Source organism: Rhincodon typus, chromosome 9 (assembly GCF_021869965.1).
Source record: "Rhincodon typus isolate 14 chromosome 9, sRhiTyp1.1, whole genome shotgun sequence".
NCBI lineage: Eukaryota > Metazoa > Chordata > Chondrichthyes > Orectolobiformes > Rhincodontidae > Rhincodon > Rhincodon typus.
In genome coordinates this window covers 55,011,186-55,028,515 of record NC_063340.1, presented here as the reverse complement: position 1 = coordinate 55,028,515, position 17,330 = coordinate 55,011,186, and the positions used below count along the sequence as shown (strand labels likewise).

Sequence of the window (17,330 nt, the reverse complement as noted above, 5' to 3'; positions counted from 1 at the left end):
AAGCTATTTTTGCAGCTAATCCAAGAGACTAAAACATACGAATTAACCTGAAGAGATAATTAAAGTTTCCTGATCAGACTTTTGAAACGAAAAACGTGACTGGTTAAAATGAGAAAATTGACCATGCAATCCTGGTAACCTGATAACCTTTAAGTTATTACACTGTGTACTCTACCAACATCAGTAAAAATATTTGACCGTGGCTGCGATGTTTTAAAGCTGGCAGGTGAAGGCTCTGCCTACATATGAACAGGGTTGGATTATTATTTTTGCCTGTTTTTCAGGAGAGATGGAAAACACGCAATACGAGCGCTATATCATTAGGATGTCCTTATGTTCCGTTGAGTTAGAAACCATATTAAAGTAACTACAAAATAGTTCACAGAAGGGGAGAGACCTGCAGACAGTTTGATGAGGAATGTAAGAAGAACAGACAAATCTGACTGAGTGAATTAAACTATTCCATGATAGACCGGAATAAACATGATGCACAGTGACAAAATAATAAATATTTTCTAAAATGCATATACTGCTTCCCAGATCAATGTTTTTTTTGCCCAACGAGGAAGCATAGGTTTAGTTCTGACAGATTAATTCATTGGTACCGACAGGGGGCACTAGCCCCGATCGCCTCCCCCAAACTCTCACGTTCACATATCAACTTCTACTTCAGGCAGACCTGACATTGAGAAGCCTGTGTCATTTTTAGATGAGACAGTCTCTCAAGAGCTTGATGAGACACCCCATCCCATGTTCGCCTGTTTCTACCCCGCTCCCCTCCACCTTTGTGTACTGTTTTTGAGAGGTGACCTGGTGCAGTGCACTGCTAAAGTTTTAAGGTCTCCTTTGGCTTAGACAAAATTCAAAGCTCGGGACCCAGATTCCCTTTTCTTGCCTGTTCCTTGCAGAACTATTGCGTGCAAAAGTGATGAAACTGGAGCATCTGGTTATGGGGAGGAGGGGGGAACGGACAAGTTTTTGTTTCTCTAATCCTGCAGTTCATATATGACCTTCGGAAATAATACAATAGCAATGTTAAACTGTAAGCAAATAAATTTGTACAATTACCTGTTTTGATTTTATGCTAGATGTAGTTTCTTTCTAGATATCCAGAATCCTAATTCGATGTTATTTTGTCTTTGTAAAACAATCTAAAATACAGGCAAATGACAGACATTGGTATGACCTTCCCAACACTACAACCTAGATATTTCAAAGATAACATTAAACAAGCAGGATATAATTGTTCCATGGCTGAAGTGAGTTTTATTTAAATTTGCACCAAAGTATTTTCTATCAAGGTACCGAAACAAAGCGGTCCCGTACTACATTGCCCCCACAGCATCTGAAATGAACGTGAAGCGATTGAACGTACAGTCCTCCACTGAGTGGTTAATGCCAATCTGGACTAACATGAATAATGTTACAGACAGCGAATTGTCCTTAACTGGCATAACTGATTTGGGCTTGTATATGAATCTTGACATCTGAAGGAGAATGTTTCACACCACTGTTCCGACAACCTTATAACTTACACTTTTTTTTGTCATAGTGTAATGATTAACAATGCTGGCTCCACCGACTTGGCCCGGTTGTTTATTTGCTCCACAGCTCGAACCTGTTTCTTTCCTTTTGTTCCTTTCCGTTTGTGATCGTCATACGAGCACACGAGTGTTATTTTCCAAGTAATAGACGCAAACTATCCAGATACTATCAGAGCTTTTTGTAACCATTTTGTGGCTAGAAGGCAAAGCTAGCAGGGGAGTTACTATTGGAGCTCTGGCACGGTCATATTTCTGCTTGAGACAGTTAGTTGGAATGTCAGTATATATATACTTTTAAAAAACGAGCTTCCAACTTGTTGATACCTTGTGCCAATGTGACTGAATCTTGCATCAAACTCCTTTGTGCATGTTTTGATTCAACTTTTAACCTCTGGCCTCTATTGCCTTGGTAACGATGGCAATGCTTAGATCGCTCATCAGACACAAAATAATTGAAATATATACCACGTTATCAAAATAAAATTCATTAAATAAACACCAGGCTCTATAAAGCAGGGTGAAACCCAGAGAGATCAAGATCTGTACAAGCTTCAGACGAGATAAGCTACAGATTTATTGCGTTCACTGGATGTAATCTGTGTATTTTAGTTATTTGACTAACTGTAGGTGCATCGGGACACTGATGGGGAAGATGTGGTAACTTAAAGAACCGAGTTGCCTTTTAGCTCGAAGCAGTACTGCTTGACCACTGCACAAATAACGTCAGGTGCCTCCTCCAGGAATGACCCTGGTTCGGACTATAGTTGCACTGTCACACCAACTGGAAAAACATGGATATTACTGGAGTCAATTTCCTCACACCGAGCTGCAGTATCCTGTATCTATCCATCAGTGCTATTTGCCTTTCCCTGCTATCAGCTCTCAGTCTGGTTGCGCGTTTATCTAGTCTGCCGCTGCTTAGATGTATTGTAAAAATATCCTTCATTATAATTTTTCATATCTTTGCATGGCAGCGCAGCAGCAAGCATTGTTCGAGAAATGTTCCAATTGCGCAGTGAATTTTCTTTAAATCGTGTTTTACAATTGAACATAATGTCGAGACTGCTTGTGCCGTAAGCGTTTGACGTTTTACATTGTCCTTCTCTCTAAAAATTCTTCTAAGTTCCCGAGCCCTAGTTTCCAACTTTCCTTCAGCGGCGCTAAGTGCAGCTTCGAGCCCAACTATCGGTGTCTCATGTCATTGTAGATCCTTTGACAGGACAAGGCAGAGAAACACGTTAATGATTAGACAAAACAAAAAAAAAATTAGAACCTTATTTTATATAAATATGATAAACTAACAGGATGCTAGGCACAATTTCAATACTTTTACAAGGAAATTGGAGGTCACTGTTCTTTGTCTTTTGAAATATTGCGGAATCATCGGAAGGTAACCCTCCATCTCTGCTGTCCCTATAACATCAAAACATCTTATACATCGTTTAAATGAACCGTAGTACCTTCAAAAGCATATGTTTTCAACCGAAATTTTAGATCGTTTTCGGGCATGTTCGTTTTGTTTAGAAGTTGTAAGTTACTTTGCCAGAGGCAGGACTACAAGTTTTGATACCTCCTATTTGTCACTGTTTAGAGACAACTGTTCACTTGGGGTAATAAATTGCACGAATGCCTTTCAAATTAATGCTGGTCTGCGGATTTTTGCACTATAAGAGATAAAAGCTACTCGGTAATTTCTACAAATCCATAAAATGTAAATGGTGAACATTGCGAGACTGGGACACCAGGCAACATTCAGGATACCGCAGGCTCGCAATTATTGTAAGGAATGGTTCATAATCACGATTTGCCCCATCCTTCATTATGGGAGAAATGTTTTGAATGTTACTGTGCCGGGAAAGGCATATATAAATATTACATGTTGTTTGCTTAACTCGTGTTGGTGCAACAAATGATTCAGGCTCTGCGAAATACACCAGGTTGTTGATTTGAAACTTTGAATGCGATGTTTCTTTTGTGCCTTGCAGGAAGCGAACATATTCCATCTTATGCCAGCAATATAGAAAGGAACTTATATAACCAAATTTAAAGTTAGAACATGTTAAGGTTTAAATATTAACTCCGTGTCTCTCTCTGAAGGGCTAAACGTGAGGTTTAATATTTGGGTAGTGCCACGCTGTACCACAGCGAAAAATTGCTGAACTTCAGATTTTAATAAATCTTTAACGACAAATTGGAGATCGGAACTTTGGGAATGAAACTACCACACTTTCCACATTTTGCCACATGCTTTATGCATTTAAATGTCACAAATCCACTAACTTCCGCAGAGAAACAAGTTTGGCAAACATTGTTGTCATGTGTTTAGTAATGCAGATTGAATTCTAACGAAGAGGATTGTCAACAGAAAAGTTTCCAAGGTGTCTCCAAGCAGAAATATTCACTTAGTTTTGCATTAAGCGTATTTTAACTAATATATATCATAATTAATCGCATACTGCCTCCTTTAGCATCTACACTCCCATTACATTAATGCCAAGTGCCATATGAGAAATGTTTTTGCAAATCGTAATTTGTGACTAATGCATCAAGTCTTCCTCTCAGTGTGTTCCCTGTCTCCGTAAACCGGATATCTATTTCCTGCTTCAACTGAAAGTTCTTTGCTGTTATCTTTTGGCTACCTTCAAGGCTCCGTCCAAATTTCAAAAGCTCTCAGATGATACTTTCTACTTTACCTAACGCATCTTCTCTAGCCATGGACTGTACATTTCGTCCAATATCAATCGACGTTCCAGACCTGTATCATTCCAAAAATAAATCAATGCTTCCGTTTTACGTTCCTCAAAGTATACAATTTCTGTTTTCTACTAGAGAAAGGGTAAGAAAAAAAATTTCTTTTCTGACCCCAATATCTTTAAGATACGATAAGTTTTGTAATTGTGATTTCTAAATCACGGATATTGTTCGAAATAATTACTGCTGAAGTGATGGTATTACCACTGGCCCCTGTGCCGAAGGTACAGGTTTTCGATGTCTTCATCTCTGAAACGCGTTTATTGCAAGGTTACTGGTTCAAACAAGCTAGGTACTTCACATCAATATTTTATCTGTCTTAATTAATATCTTCTTTGAACTAAATGCCCGATGAAGGGTACAACAACTCTAAACCAGCACCGTACAAAACAATGTGTACAGATTTCATCTTAAGGTCACTTATCGGTGTTATAGATGTGTTCAACAAACTTATTTGCAAAATTCAAAGGTACGTTTTGATCTGGAGCTTTGCTGTTTCTCACTGATCCGTACAGGTAGGAAGACGCTTTGTGAGCCTAGTTGCTTCCCTTTCTTTGAAACAATGTGCCCTGCTTTCTTATAACGCTATTGCATCTGGTGGTGAACTCCCACCATTGAAGTCAACGAAGACAAAAACAACACTTTGAGGATCTAATCACTCTCATACCTGCACCTAAGCCTTTTACAGTACGCTCGTCTGCTTGGACATTGTGCTGGCCTTTCAGCGGTATCCCCTATTGTATTTCCAAAAGCACTATCTGGCCAACGTGCGTCAGTGAAGAGTTAATGGGCAAAGGAATGAAGGCAGTGAGGGCATCATATACTGTAAAGCGGGTTTTATTTCGCCATACTGTTAGTTTAGGAGTCTTGTGACAACATCGTAGTCTTGTAAGTTATTCACTGATAAACATGTGCTACGATAAATGGTGCTTAAGAAAATAAACTTGACTAAACATTTGACTAAAAATGTCTGAAATCCTCCACGCATGTGAACCTCTTAGTCTTTCTAAGACAGAAAACTGCAGATTTGCGGGAAATTCCTTATTTGTTTTGATATTATCCTTTCTGAAAGTGGTAACAGGATGTGAGCGTGTGTGGGAACTGAGAGAACTGTGGAATAACGCAGGCTAATGTTTCTAGGTGGGGGTTGTACAATCCACAATCATCTGTAGCTGGGCAGCATTTATATCTTCAAATTTGAAGAGACAACATCTTTTCAAAATTGAAGTTGTTTCACTAGTTACAATAAGTTACATGGAAGATAACGTCTCTTTATGTGGCATAGAATTAATCGCAATTTTGTAAAAGCAGCCGAACGTGCCGAGGATACTTTAAAATAGCTATTTTAAAATAACTACCAGTGTTGTGATTTCCCAGGCCGTATTACTGATGTTACAAAATATAAATAATAAATTCAGCTATAATAGAGATTGATCTTCGGACGGGACGGAACGGGGAACGTTTGCATATAAAATTATTGATTTTATTCCCAATTATCCCATTCAGGTAAAGGTGAGTCCTCTCGTCAGCAAAATAGTTAAAAGTTACTAGGGATTAGAATGTTCAAGGGGAGAGAGGGAAGTTGATAAATTGGTCTTCAACTTTTAAGTCATATACATGAGTTTTCAAAGCCATCCTTGCAGACGGATTAATGCAGATCCTTTGTTATTATTTTATGGGGCATGAGATTGGAAATGTATGCACTGCAGAAACAGACTGATGGACATAAATCAAACGCTGATTTCTAGTCATATCACCCCTTTAAAACGCCTGGAAAGCCTTTCGAGTCGAAAGGGAAAGGAAATAACCTGTAATTCTCCATATAGAAACAGGCGGATGCTTCACATGAATCTGCAAGTCGTCTTTGTAATGTAGCATTGATGTCACAAGCGCATTCTTTTTAAAACAAAAACGCACCGTATATGTGTAAAACAGGGAGGCCGATGAGATGTCGGCGAGAGCGCAGAGCAGTCCGCCAGAACACAAGATTTTGCCTTTTCCCAACTCCAGCATTCAAATCACATCGCTAATTCATGAGTAGTCATACGCAAGGCATTCCGCCGAACATCACATAATCTAAACAGTTAGAGCAATATGCACAAAAAAGAGTCAAACTAATCCGCAAAACACCAGTTAGGCGCAGTACGTTTATTTCAGAGTAAAATTAATTAGTACTATGGGTAACAGACATTTAAACTATTTAAATAAATGAGCTGCAGTATTGTAATACAAGAATAGGCAATTGGTCTTAAGCCTTAATCTTGCAAAAGAAGACGCAGAGAAAAGATACCGGAATCAGTTATTTTTCTCTTGATAACAACACCTTTCCCAAAATGGGAGATGGTTTTTTTTTCTAACAGATCAAAATATAGCAATGTGCACGTTCCTACCGTAAGTTTTAAATGCTGAAAACATGCACAGATTTCTGTCAATTTTCCTATCATTACAGTTGGGGATACTCTCTTCTCAGGTGTAACGGACTGGCGCTCTGAGATAAATAGCAAATCCTTCGCCCTACAGGTTTGCTGCGTGGATCTGCCTGGGGCTCTCTCTCCCGCTTTCTCTTCCCTCACCCCCACCCCCCCACCCCTCGACACACACACACACACACACACACACACACATCTATCTTCGCACATTCTGTTTCTCTCTCTACTTGAAGGGGGGGGGGGCTCATGCGCAAAATTACGCATTCTTCTCTCATTTGTTCCTTGTATCAATCAAAAAGTTGGCTATTTATAGGCTACAGAACATGGGATGGTAATAGTGATCTCCCCCTCTCTGTCTGTCCTGAAGTTGTTAAGTGGTCAGGTTGAGTGCAGCTATTTGGCCATTTGCTATTGCTGAGTCCAGGAGGAAGGTCCCAAGCTGTGATTAACTCAATCTCACTGCAGCCACTAACCATGTGAGTACCTAAATCATTACATCTGGGCTCCAAATATCATATTGTTCCATATGCCTTTCACAATATGTATATGGTGAAGCTATTTTCCTGCATTTTTGTAGATGCGCCTTAAAGCTCAATATGTAGCGAATCTATTACCGCGTCTTACTATTTTGATAAATGTGTCACCTAGCAATTTTTCACTTGGAGGAAGCAAGATAATGCATCTTTTATAGATGGAAGGCATGTTAAATGTCTCTGTATCCGCCGTGCTCTCTAGATAGGATATGATGAAGGTTGTTGTTATGTGAAATTGCAGTGGAATTACTCAATATTCGATTTTTTTTATTTCTTGTTGGTAAAAGCAGTAAAATTGTTGTGTGCATTGTGAGGGAGGTCATCCTTCAGAATTAAATTTGCGAAGAAACAGAATGGGATGAGAATTTGCAGTTTTATAAATTACGTATTTGTCGCCATCACGGTGGATGTATTCACGGACAGTGGTTACAGATTGCTACGTGACAAATAAATACATCTACTCTGTAAAGCTGATTTCGATGTACTAAATCAAGTGCAGGAATGCAACTTATGCTACTGAGGTACTATCGAACAGTAATGTAAGACGTTTCTTGCTGCTTGAACGCAATCTGCAACCTCTGTTCGCGCATTTGTAAACTGCAAAGGTGAATTCAATTCACGTGTTTCATTACCCGTCTCATCTACCAAACATCCCCAAATTCTAAATTGAGCCCCCCGATTATTTTCAAAGTTCCAAAGCGAGCAATATAGGTTAGATCGCCGCGACAAGTTAAAGACCAGTAATTAGTGGTCGCGATGTATGACCTTTTTTTACGATGAATTGCTTTTTTTTTGGCAATGATTATTACTACGGAAAGTTGAAACGTAAATGGTTTGAAAACTACTCAAGGCCAGGTCACAAACTCTTCTGAGCGGACCGCACAAAACAATAGCTAAAGCGTTCAAACTTAGTTTTAGTCGCGACTTCAGTGATTACACGGACTGCTCCCATGGGCTACTTTAAATCGGCGTTTGCCGCTATTTCGGCTATATGCGCTGCGTCCTGGTTAATACAAAATAAACATGGGCATGAGAGTAAACTGAACCACGCCGTCGCTGATAAGTCACTGATAAGAGGGATAGCTCTGCTAAATAACGCATGACTGATTGACGCCCTTCTAAGATCATTTTGATAACAATCACTTTCTTCCTAAGATCAGCTTTCTGATACCCAGCATCTATCATTGTTCGCGCAATGGCATTCCTGATTTAAACACACACACACACACAAACACACACACAATCACAAGATCAGGATTTGCCTTCTTCAAAATAAAATCAAGCTGCCAGTCTCTGACTGTACCTGGACATTAGATACCAGATGAAGTGAGAACTCTGTCAACCAATATGTAGGTGAGTTGTTTTTTTTTGTTTTTTTTAAATTGACATATTGATCGGCGAACCGCTTCTAGGATTAATCATGGTTTCTTTTTTTGTTGTTGTTGTAAAAATAAAGACGGAAAACGCTGCAACTGCACGTTTGTTATCACCCCTGGAGCACCGCCAGTGCCGGGAGATTGTGAATTTGCTCCCGTCTGTTGCAACTTGTCATTGATAAAACAAGCCGGGGATGACGCTCTGGGTCACGCTGAGTACGGACGGGCGCATTGCCGAGCGGGTGTGTGCCGATCACATGGCCGCTCTGCCATACGGCTCTTCAATCCACAAAGCACAATATCACCGCTTTAAATCACACAGGCATTGAGGGCCCGCCGAAATCCCGACCCCCGCTGGCCGGCAAATCAAGAGCCGCCGGCCCCCCTCCTCACCCACACAACACCCCCCTCCCCCCTTTAGACTCCTAGAGTTACCGGTTCCCAGGAAAGGGAGGCGTGTGTGTTGTAAAGAGGGTTGCAGCGCTTCCGAACCCCGTGGACATTAAAGCGAAAGTAGCCGGCTTCCATTTACTTTAAACTACCACATAAACCCCGGCACCAGCTCTCGATCTGATAGGGAGGTTGTCCAAGGTAATCGTAAATCAGTCACATATTTGCTAAAACGTGCAGTTTTTTCTGACAGTCTCCGATTGCGATTTTATTAAAGCGCCTGTGAAGCGGCTGATATTGAGCTGAGGGTTACCCTTGCAGAAGGTTGCAACTGTGCAGCGACCTCAGCTTTTAAAGTTCCTTCTATTCTTTCCTAGAGCAGCCTTGGTCGCTGCAACAAGAGGGGGGCGATGATGTAGAATGATCATTTGCAGGTCTTGTCCTGGAAATAGATGATAGGTTTGACAGCTGATCCACTGTAGGCCTGGAGATCCTGGCGCGTCAGTTGCATTTTTTTTGCTTGCTTGGTTCAGTTTTGTTGTGACCACATGGGGTTGGTGGTAGGAAGCACGTTACGTGCTGGAGATCGTTAGTTCCTGACCATATACAGTTTGTGTGTGAGTGAGAGAGAGAGACAGAGAGGGGTTATATACGTGGTGTGTTAGAAAGATGTGTACTGAAAAAAGAAAACAAGTGTATGTGTCTGTGTGTGTGTGAGAGAGAGAGAGAGAGAGAGTGCGAGAGAAGAGAGTCTGTGTGAGAGGGAGAAAGTCACATTGAATGCTGGGCCGGCTGCCGCAGTATCTCGGCGAGAAACAACACGATATCCTGCTGTAGTCCAAGAGATTTAGTGGCAGTAAAGCGGCGATAGCCGAGGAAACTAAGCCATGCAGGTTAACTTACGGCCTTAAACCGGCAACGTGTAACTTGTAAGCTGCAGCAAGACCCACGCCAGTATGGATCGCGAGTGGTTTTAGCCAAGTTGTTGTCAGTGAGGAGAATACGCTCCTGTTATACTAGAGGCCCATTGCTTCTCAGGACGTTGCACCAGACAGTACACAATGAAAGCTCCTAATGCAGTGCCCACGTAATAGATTGATTGCAGATTTAACTCAGACTGAACTACTGCAATAATTACAGGCGATGTATGCCATTGCCAGATTGTTTAATTATATATTAACACACCTTTGAGGAATACACATCTGGGGTGCAGGCCTATCAACCTGTAAGCTATCTGTGTGATGCAACGTTAAAGCTATAAGTTGAAAACAAAACCTACACTTCAAATTGGGTCAGGTTTCTTGTTTACGTTGAAACAGTTTCTTGATTTGGTACGATCACATGAAAGTTGTTGAACTCGCCCTCCACTTAAACCCTCGTACTGGCACTCTTGAAATTTGATATCATTGCTTTTTAGTGTTTATAGTGACGCAGAGTCCCTGACAGTCAGATCTTCCAAATCAAGGACTCTCTGGCTTACCCACGTTGTACTGCTGCTCTTACTTCTTCCCTACTTAAATTCAAGATCTTTCTTCGCCTTTTGAGACCCGTCCTGTTTCTCATTTCTGCCTTTTTACATATGTGTCCTCTATGCTGTGTTAGGTGTTTTACAACTCTTTAAGCAAGTTGCAGGATTAGTTTGGTTAGGGTTAGCTTATTTGCTCTTTCATTCAAAGGTGTTACCAGCCAGCACTCTCGCTGTTAATTCCGTCACTGAGAGGATCCAACACTGGTAAGTTTTATGGTGGAACACTTCAAATAGAGAAAAAAGTCTTTCAATCATATATATTTCTCCTTACTGTCATCTCATGTAACAACATATATCGGGACCATCTTCTGTTTGTGGGAATAGAAGTTGATAGTGTTGTCAGGGAAACGGTTGCAGTGTTATTTATTTAATTCGTTTTGTAACTATTCTTGTTTTTTGTTTGCATGTATGAGAATAATAAGACAATTAGCATGCATTGGTCCATATATTCATTCTACCTACTTGTTTCATTCAGATAGAGTTGATGGTATTACCATGACATGCTTAATGATCATCTCATTGTTTTTACTTATAAGTGGAGTATCTACTTGGTTTAACCTAGTTACCATGTTATGTTCCCATTATGCAGTGTCTGGAATAGTATCTATATGGAGGGTTAAAACACTGGCAACATATCTCAGTACAGATCTTAAGCTTGGCCTATAATTAATAACATACAATGCCAGCAGTCAGCTGATCAAATGCCCTCTCCTTGGCAACGCAGGTTGGTAGATCCGTTGTGCTTTCTGAGTAATTCTTGCTTTGGATCCAAAATCTGCACTTGCTTTAACTAGTGATTGTGAAATGGTAACCATAGCTTCCAAGAGCTTTGAACAAAAACTATTGAATTCATTTTTGTGAACCTTTCAATGGAAAAGGCACACAGAACAGTCAAACATTGTTGGGTGTAAAATAATGTTTTAACTATTTATTGTAACACTGTAACTGTTGTGGTATTGGATGTTTTGTGCAAATTCAAAACGAATATCCCGAGAATTATGACTCACAAGTGACCTGTCACAGAGTTTCCTGCATCATTTCCTGCTTTCAAAATAAATCTCGCAAAATATCATTCAATATGCATATGGGTGTTTAGAAAATTCAATTATTGAAAATGCAGTACTGGTAGCAGAATAGATACCAATTTTAGATAAGGTGACCATGTAGCAGATTAAAATATAAACTCATCAATTCCTTAATTTCTCAGTGTTCTGATTTCTATATCTTATTAAGACTTTTTGCTTGAATGCTGATGTCACTAATCATTAGTACCACTATTAAGCTTTATGATATCATGATATATTGTAAGATGTGCAAAATATGATTTGTTGGAATTTAGGCACATTTCATGCTTTTTTTTAGAACAAAGAAGTGTTAGGAACTTCAGATATAAATGTAGGTGATAAATAATTGAACATGCAAAATCATTTGATGTCCCTTAATTTAGCTACTGGGTTGGATGGTTTGACATGAAGTTTAGACAATAGTGTGCATTATCTGTTGAAGGCTAGAGGACACTTTGCTTACTTGGCAGCTAAGCTGATGCCTGCCAGGTGAAGGAAATCCATTTGCAAATGAAGGTACTTTGTAACCAAGATCGGTGTCTGAGGAATATTGTTTTATTTGGAAAAATAAAATTGCTTACAAATTGTGCCTATTGAAGGTGCGTGTTTTGCATTCACATATCAGGTAATGCATTTCTAATGTTTCTCCCCCTATACTCCACCCTAGCAGCTGGGAAATCTTGACTTCATTAGACTGAACATGTTTGCCTCAGGCTCTTTGAAGTAATTGAGTTGTAACTCAGGTTAGATTTTAAGGGTTTGAATTGTTATCTTAGGTTTTATAGTTAGATGGTCTAGTTAAATTTTAGGTTCCTGATTAAATGTGAGGCTACAAACTGGGGTCAGTGCATTGTTTTTAAGGTTTACATTCCGTGACTCGACTGAATGTTCTGGTTGTTCTTTTGGGGTTATGGTTTGGAGTTTGATGCTTCGGGTCTTTCAATGGCTGAACAAAATTTTAGAGAAAAATATGCAAATGACATACACACCGGGACAAGTGGATTTTAAAATGCTGCAAACTTCATGAAACATGGTTACCTTAATTATTTTTTATCTGGAGAGGATGGACTCTGTGGCATTTTTGTTATTGTGATCTAATTTTATTGCTAGTGCATTTTGTTTGCCTGGAAAGTATGTGTCCTAAGTACTATACTATAGTTGTTAGACTGTACACTGCAGTACAACCTAGCAATTAAAATGGCAGTCTTTAAGTTGTGCACTGACAGCAACTCTTCCTGATTTTGTAGGATGACAAAGATCTTGATGGATTTTTATCAGCGGCCTCAAGGAAGCAAATGTATAGTTATTATGTTGGCTGCTGTCTCACTTCTGTTATTCCTGGTTGTAGTTTTTCCAAGAATGGGTTCTGAAATATTTCTTTGTGTTTAGCATCACAGTACAACTTTGCTTTTTTTTTAGTGGATGTGAGCTTTGGACAAATGTCAGCACATCTGAAAGTTGACTTAATAACATGCTATGTTGATCAGTCAAGTGATGCTGGATTCCTAGATTATGAAGTCCATGATAAGGATAGTTCCATAACACCTACCCATTCTTGCATGAAGAAAACAAACATAGTCCAGATACTAAAAAGGTATACTGCATTTTTTATTCTAGTTCCCATGTACTCACCTTTGTTTTCTCACAGAAGGCTGTTTGATACTTCATAGTTTATTTTAGTAGAATGCAGAATTAACTAATTTAACAATGATTCCGATATCAGTGCTTTTCATGACTGTCAGAAGGAACCCTCTTTAAGCAGATGAGTCAGTTATGACCTTCATTACTCTTCATCCCTCAATTTTCAGTAAATTGTACAAATATATCAAATTGGAATGGTATGTAGAATGGCATAGCCTTTATTTTGGATTTGGATGGATGTGTGCTTTTTGCACAGACTCAACATCTCCATTTCTCACATCAGGCATTCTTTTGCCTTTGAGTGAATGGAAAATTCAGTGCCACATTATGGATAGTTTTCTGTCTGACTGATGTTTTCGACAAATCAAATCCATTTCACTTGGGGCTTTTCCGAGTTGTTAAGCAGGTCATCTGCCTCACTTCTTTGGATTCATTTCAAATTCATGCCCAAGAAGCAAAAAGATGGTGTTCTTAATCTCCTGTCATACTCAATCATCTGTAATGGGTCTTGACCCTCAATGGCAGCATTGGTTGATAGTATAATTTGCTCCTTAGACGTAGAAAGGACTGTGCAAAAACTTTATACTTTGTTAGAAATGGCAAATGAACTTCTTTGAATTACTTTTCGTGAATACAGGTTGGTATATCAGTGCAGTCATACTCCAGAAATCTCACTGAAACAACAAATGCTGTGTGTATTGGTTACGTTTTTGGTGAATGTTTGACATTATGTTTGTTTCACTAATTGCTAAACCAGTATATTTGCTTAGCGCTTGCTTTTCTAAAGTGCAACAATCTCTCACAAAGGACTAATGCTGAATTCCAATTCCGAATGATGTTGATACTTCGACTCTGCCTGGATAGTGAGTTTTACCCCTGGGTCGCATCAGCTGGAAAATGGAATGAAAATGGGCAGTCGGTGTCTGGTTTTTCATATCATGTTAGGTAGTCTAAGGAGAGGCACTGTTCATGTTTTGTTGCTTGCTCAATCAAAAAGGATAGCCTGGATGTTGGACTTGGGATTAAAGAGTAAAATTTGCAAGTAAAAAGTACAAATTCTTTGCAACACCATTGTCACTTAAATAAAAATAACTGATGAACAGACTTAGCTTGTAGTTAATGGAAACAGTAAGTAGTGTTGGTGGAGGTTAGCAATCAATATAGACATCAACTTAAGGTGATTCCAGACCAGTAGTGGATACTATACCATCAGTGTTCAACTTGTGCCTTTGAGATCTGTGATGCATAAAATGCAAGTACACAGAGACGGTGATGCGGTTTGGGGGTGGTGGGGGGAGATCGCAACAGTCTATATTCATTCAGTGACCTGTTGCAAGATTTTATTTGTTTACTTAACACTATTAAATAGAGCTTTTTAAGATGATAATTTAGTGAAAATTAATCTTAAATATTTTAAATTAGACAAAGAAAAAATATGCCATTTCAGAAAGCAAGCAGTTGCTGTTTTAGTATCGGTGTTGCTACATTAGGTTCAACAAGAGTCACTCTATGGAAACTAAAATTTGATACATAGTAGTTACAATCTGCAAAATAAATAGAAGTTACAACGTGGAAACAGGCCATTTGGCCCACCCAGTCACTGTCAGATTTAGAATCTTAGAATTAGAAATTAATTTTGGATAAAATTATCAATATGGCAGAAGCAATCACACTACAGGCTGCTTAACTACTTTATTCAAGCAGAGATGTACATTCGGATAATATTCAACTGAACTTTTGGGGGTTTACTAATCCCTCAGGCAGGCTCAGTGTAAAGGGCAAACATATTTATAGTAATCCAAATCAGACTGCAATGAATGCGTTGCAAACTACTTTATGGTTTACTTATGTAACACAATTACATGAAATGTGACATGTAGATCACTTTTTCATATATATTTAAACAAAAATAAAAGCATAGACAATACTTAGATAAAATGAAAACATTTGAATTTCCCTTCAGTAATTTACCATGATGTGTTTAAAAACAAATGAGACATCACGTAGCTTGATAATTTCCCATGACCGAGTCACCAGCATGAAGCATGTAATTTAGCATGATTTAAGATGCATATCTCTGGTTATGTGTGTTGTTTCCAGATAGGTTTTCGTTTCTCTGACCTTTTCTGATACATTTTTGGCAGTGACCGTGATTATTTCGTTTTGCTCAGTATATGTGTGTCACCCAGGTTATTGCTGGCAAAGAAAGCAATATATTTAGGCAGCCTACCTAAGCTATACTGTAACCAATTGTGCCACTGGAAATACTGCAGCATATACAACATTATTGAAAAAGTGCATTTGATTACTTTAGAAGTGAAAGATGCTGACATTTTCTGCACAATTTAAGAGATTTCACAAGTATTTTTCAGCTTTTTTTTATTCTTAAGCACATTCTCACCATGGCACATAACTCTTCTACTTGAAGAGAACAGGTGAATCATTACTGGTTTCTGCCTATGGTGCTAAACAAAGAATGAATTAATGCCTCTCCTAGTAAGAGTAAATTAACTAAATCTGTGAGAAAATTGCGTGAGCTTTGATTTCCAGCTTTAATTTTTCTGTTTCTGTCTTACGTATCTTGCCTCAGTGTAGCGTTTACTCAGCCATCTCAGTTAATGTTGGGTTCGCACCACATGGAGAACCACAACTTTAAGCTTACAACCTACACTCCATAGTGAAGCAACTTTCCTGTTAGATTTCTGCTGTTATTTTCCGGTCACCTTGTTGGGGTTACACTTTTTTTTAAATGTAGTGAAATGCACACACTAATAATATGACATTTGAAGTACATAACTGAGTTTGAATATTGCTGGAAAGAGAGACATAGTATCAAAGCTTTTTGTCTTTGCATCCATCAGGACAAGTGCAATTATGCCAAATTTCAAATGATCAGAACAATTTACATGACAAGAGACAAGATGTGGGTTTGTTGACAAATTGATTCTGACTGAGGCATTCCCATGAGTAAAACAACAAGGAACTATGGGCTTCTGAAGATGCCATGAAGTTTGAAAAAGGGTAGCATCCTGTCTGTAAACACATTTTGCCTACACGCAAGAGCAACATCAAGATTAAGTTCCTGTGCCAGTTCAATGCCATCTAGGTAAGCTGCATGTCCCAGTGATTGGCTGATCAAACTAAACAGCATGTTCCCTTGGTTGTTCATAATAGGCAGAGTACTTATTGTACTCAAACAAGTCTGCATTGCGAACTCCAAAATAAAACATCAGTAATTACATCTGATTCCACAATTGGGCAGCATTTGCTGAACAGTCCCAAGTACGTCGGCTGTCCAAACCCCCAGTCCTCAATCACAACTTCCCCTTCTTCCCTACTACCACTGGCATTGTCCACTTTCTGTGAAATTGAAAAACTGATATTGTCTCTAGCAATGGCTGCACCGTACTCCGCAAGAAAGAAAACTCCTCTGATACTTTGGAAATTTTAAAGTTGAAACGTTAGTAGAATCCATTCAGCAAAGTCTGCCTCAACCCAAACTGTTGCAAGTTGTTTCAATCCAATTGGGATAATAATGAATTGTAGTGTCTGGAATAGACATGATGTCGATAACTTTAAATACGGTATTACTTGTACTGACTTGCACTCACTGTTAGTCAGGAAGGTGAAGTGTGGCTTGTACAACTAGGTTGACAATTATAAAGGTGGCCATTTATATGGTTTCTTTTGTGGAACTTCAAACATTGAATACTAATATTTATGAAACCTGTTAATGGTTAAGATAGTTATTCTCTGTAATGTTGTGAAGCTAAAAATGATCAGAAAGCAATTGTTTTTACTATTTTATATGGTCTGCATAAACAAATTTGAGAAAAAAAATAAATTCTAGATTTATTGAGTTATTAAATATCTTACAAATCCCAAAGACAGATAGTTTTGAATAGCTAAAGCATGCTACATTTAATGACACCGTTTGTAAAAGCAAATTCTAAGCTTAGGTAATTTGGAAATGTTGAGAAAAGCCAAACAGATAAATTTGCTTTAAACATCAAAATGATGTTCATAGTATAAGTTCCACATGTAGAATGGAATTACTGAGAACCTAATTTCACA

General features: G+C 38.8%; 1 protein-coding gene across 9 annotated transcripts in view; it reads left to right on the top strand.

Annotated features, from left to right (window-relative positions):
• Positions 1-7,091: 7,091 nt before the first annotated feature.
• LOC109916298 (estrogen-related receptor gamma) overlaps positions 7,092-17,330 on the top strand; it is a 233,776-nt gene continuing 223,537 nt past the window's right edge. For 3 of the 9 annotated variants that reach the window (XM_048601204.1, XM_048601195.1, XM_048601194.1), the window contains exon 1: positions 9,065-9,224. Coding sequence is in view for 1 of the 9 variants with exons in the window: in XM_048601201.1 (XP_048457158.1) it covers positions 7,199-7,200 (2 nt within the window). In the remaining 8 variants the exon portion in view is untranslated. Of the gene's footprint in view, positions 7,201-9,064; positions 9,225-9,724; positions 10,756-17,330 lie in introns of those variants that run through there. The other 6 variants (XM_048601196.1, XM_048601203.1, XM_048601193.1 and 3 more) reach the window with 4 other exon arrangements.